Source organism: Urtica dioica, chromosome 10 (assembly GCF_054948205.1).
Source record: "Urtica dioica subsp. dioica isolate 48M chromosome 10, U.dioica_male_clone48M_v1_H2, whole genome shotgun sequence".
Classification (NCBI taxonomy): domain Eukaryota; kingdom Viridiplantae; phylum Streptophyta; class Magnoliopsida; order Rosales; family Urticaceae; genus Urtica; species Urtica dioica.
Window position 1 is genome coordinate 24,019,745 of NC_142765.1, and position 3,903 is coordinate 24,023,647.

At 35.7% G+C, this 3,903-nt stretch overlaps 1 protein-coding gene across 1 annotated transcript; it reads left to right on the forward strand.

Moving 5' to 3' along the window:
• The first annotated feature begins 2,195 nt into the window (after positions 1 to 2,195).
• On the forward strand, positions 2,196 to 3,236 carry LOC149384283 (uncharacterized). Its single transcript, XM_089628193.1, has 2 exons — positions 2,196 to 2,544; positions 2,614 to 3,236. The coding sequence occupies exons 1-2, from the start codon at positions 2,260 to 2,262 to the stop codon at positions 3,175 to 3,177; spliced, it is 849 nt and encodes a 282-aa protein (XP_089484319.1). The 5' UTR covers positions 2,196 to 2,259; the 3' UTR covers positions 3,178 to 3,236.
• The last annotated feature ends 667 nt before the right edge of the window (positions 3,237 to 3,903 follow it).

Genomic DNA, 3,903 nt, shown 5'->3' on the forward strand with positions numbered 1-3,903 from the left:
GGTTGAATACCCAATTCCATATGAAGAAAGAAAGGCATAGTTCCAGCCTCAGATTTCTTTATAAAATAAAATAAAAAAAGAAAAAGAAAAAAAAGCCTTCATTTCTTTTTGTCACTACTTATCGCTAATCTGTGGACTTGTTAGGCCATCTCCAACCGATCACTCTATTTCTCACTCTATTTCTCACTCTATTTTTCTGTATACAGTGATTTCTCTCCAACCGAACTCTATTTTCCACTCTATTTTTCACTCTATTTTTTCCTCCTTTATTTCCTATTTATACTTATACCCCTATATTTTTTTTTATTATTACTAATTAGATAACTTAGAAGAATTATGATAATGAGTAAAATATTACTCTATAAATTAATTATAATTATAAATATAAATACATATTAAATAAAATAAAATTTTATTTAATAAAAATCACAACACAAAAAATAAAATACAACACAATACAATTAAAATAAAAAAAAATTACAACACAACTCAATTAAAATAAAGTAAAACAAACTACAACACAACAAATAAAAGTAACTTTAACACAAACAATTATGATTCGGAATTAGAATACTCTTCCCACAAGTGCTCAATCAATGCATTCCGAAGTGCGATGTGTGCATCTTTATCTCTTATTTGTCTATAACGATTAACGAATTGCTCAAATCTTGTGCCATCATCCCCCACCATTTCAACATTCGCTGGTGGTGTTTCTCTCGCAACTCCTATTGGAGCACTAAGATCTCGTTCATCTTCAATTATCATGTTATGCATAATTATGCATGCAGTCATTATATCTTGTAAGACGTCTTTTCTCCAAAATCGTGTCGGTCCCGCAACAATTTCAAATCGTTGTTGGAGAACCCCGAATGCACGTTCTACGTCTTTTCTGCACGCTTCTTGCTTCATTGCAAAATACTTTTTTTTTTGGCCACGTGGCTCTCGGATAGTTTGCACGATGGTTGACCATTTTGGATATATACTATCAGCCAAATAGTAACCCATATTATACTCTATTCCTTGTATGACATAATGGGCAGGAGGAGCGATACCTTGAGTGAGATTGGAAAATAAATGGGAAGAATCTAGCACATTGATATCATTATTGCTCCCTGGCATACCAAAATAAGCATGCCATATCCAAAGATCATAATCTGCTACAGCTTCAAGTATAATAGTAGGCTTTCCACCGCGACCCGTGTATTGGCCGGCCCATCCAGTGGGACAATTTTTCCATTTCCAGTGCATACAATCTAAACTTCCTAACATTCCTGGAAAACCACGTTGTTGACCAACATGCAGAAGTCTAGCAATATCATTGGTTGTTGGTGATCTTAAATATTGCTCAGAAAATACCTCAACGATTGCCCGACAAAACTTCTTCATGCTTTCAATCGCCGTTGACTCTCCTATTTTGACGTACTCGTCTGTGGCATCTGCCGGAACACCGTATGCCAACATCCGAAATGCAGCTGTTATCTTTTGAAGGGGTGACAAACCAAGTTTGCCGGCGCGATCCACCCGTTGCTCGAAGTAGTTGTCATGACCTTGAACAGCATCCTTTATGCGGAGGAATAATGAGCGAGACATCCGATATCTCCGACGGAACATGGCTTCATCATACATCGGGGTTTCTGAAAAGTAATCATTGAATAGTCGACGGTCTGCACTCAGTCGATCACGGTTGATGAAAGCACGTCCTGGCACTGAGCCTCCCGCTCTCATGTCTACTTGGCTGGAATGTTGACGGATAAGCTCTGTAATCAAGATATTGTTGTTGATGATAGCACGAGTTATGGCCTCCTCCTCTTCATCCAAACTAGTAATGAAATCGTCATCCGAGCTTGAAGACGACGAGGACAAATTAGTATTCATTTTGGGAGATAAAATGAGAGAACGTGTATTATATTCAGAATAGAATGAGTGTGTGTATTAAAACTCATGATAGAATTGGTATTTTATAGAGAAAAAGTTAATGATAGAGGGAATCTTGTAAGTGAGTAGTCAAATCGCGTCAGAAGGAGTTGAGAAACGTGAGAATCTTGTAAGTGAGTAGTCAAATCGCGTCAGAAGGAGTTGAGAAACGTGAGAATCTTGTAAGTGAGTAGTCAAATCGCGTCAGAAGGAGTTGAGAAACGTGAGAATCTTGTAAGTGAGTAGTTAAATCGCGTCAGAACGAGTTGAGAAACGTGAGAATCTTGCTATAAATATTGCCTTCATAAGTTGTAATTTCACCACATCACCCACCTTACTAAAAAAATGTCTAGAACTTCTAATTACTCTCGAGATGAAGACAAACTCCTTTGTAGGGTTTACATGGAGATTTCGCAAGACCCAATCATCGGTATATACCAATCATCCGATCAGTTTTGGACTCGTGTTGCGGAAGCTTACAACAACGACAAAAGTCCGGATTCAGAGATGCGTTCGACGCGATCAATCCAGTGTCGTATTCAAGTGATTGAGAAAGCTACAAGGAAGATGCATGCATGCATTCGACAAATTGAGAATAGACACCCAAGTGGTGCTTCAACTGAAGATATTGTGAGTATTATAGTTTATTATTTTCTCACGATTAGATTTTTACTTAACCATTGTTTTATCAACTTTCAGATGGATCAAGCTAAAGTATTGCTTTCACAAGATGAAAAATTCAAGAAAGGTTGGAAGTTTGATCATGTGTGGAACATTATTAAGAATTTTGAAAAATTCCAAGATGGAGCCTCAAGTGCAAGACAAACATCTCGAGGTTCATCTTGCCCACAAGAGTCAGAAAATCCAACTCCTGAATCTGCTAGACATCCATCTCCTCCTGAGCGGCCGATTGGGGTGAAGAAAGCCAAATTAAAAAAAAAAGTGGATGATGGAATAATGTCTAGAATTAGTGGTATTGAGGAAGGAAATAAAGAACTTCTTGAGCAATTGAAGAAGACAAGTGTTATCAGGGAACGCCACTTGGAATTGAAAGAAATCAAGGAAGAAAATAAAATATTGTTCCGAGATTTAAGTTCAATACCAGATCCACAGGTTCGGGCATATGTTCAAGCCGAACAAGCGAAAATTATGCAAAAGAGGCTTGAACAACAACAATCCCATGCACCACCTCCGACTTCTGATTCATATTCTCAATATTTTACCGGTCTCGGGGGATCCGGCACCAATCTTCCAGAATATTAGTTTATCTATTGTTATTTTATTTTGTTGCATTGTGTTTTTAATGTCTTTTGAGTTTTCTTGTTGTTTTTTTTAAATTGCTAATGTAATTGTGTTTGGTATTAGTTTATTATGACCGTTTTAATATTATAATTTTCTTGCAATGTGCAAATATCATTGTTGTATTTTAAAATATTGTTGTCTTTTAAATTATGCACAATAATAAATTTTATATAAATTAAATAATTTTAGGGGTAAATATTAAGTAATTATATATAATTTGGGCATTTGGGTAAATTTTAAAACCTAAAAGAGAAAAAAAAAAAAAAAAAAAAAAATTTGGCGTTTAAACAGTGCAGCGCTACAAATAGCGCTGCACTGTAGGGAAAAAACTTCCCACGCTATATTAGCGTGGGTTATGGCGCTCGAGTGGAGCACCAACGCTATATTAGCGTGTGTTTTGGCGCTCCACTGGAGAAGGCCTTAGCTCTTCATTATTCTTAAAATCTTCACGAACAAAAAGATCCGTTACTGGTTTACATTTATCTTTAAAACTAATAAGGATATATATATATATATATATATATATATATATATATATATTTGCATATATCATATTAGTAATTTTACATGCAAAGTGATTATGGGATTGATAGTGGCCATCTCGAGACATACAAAGTCTTTTAAACTTTTTCTTTTTTGGTAATATCCTAAGAACATTGTATTAGTATATTTCTGCCTAAGTCCATG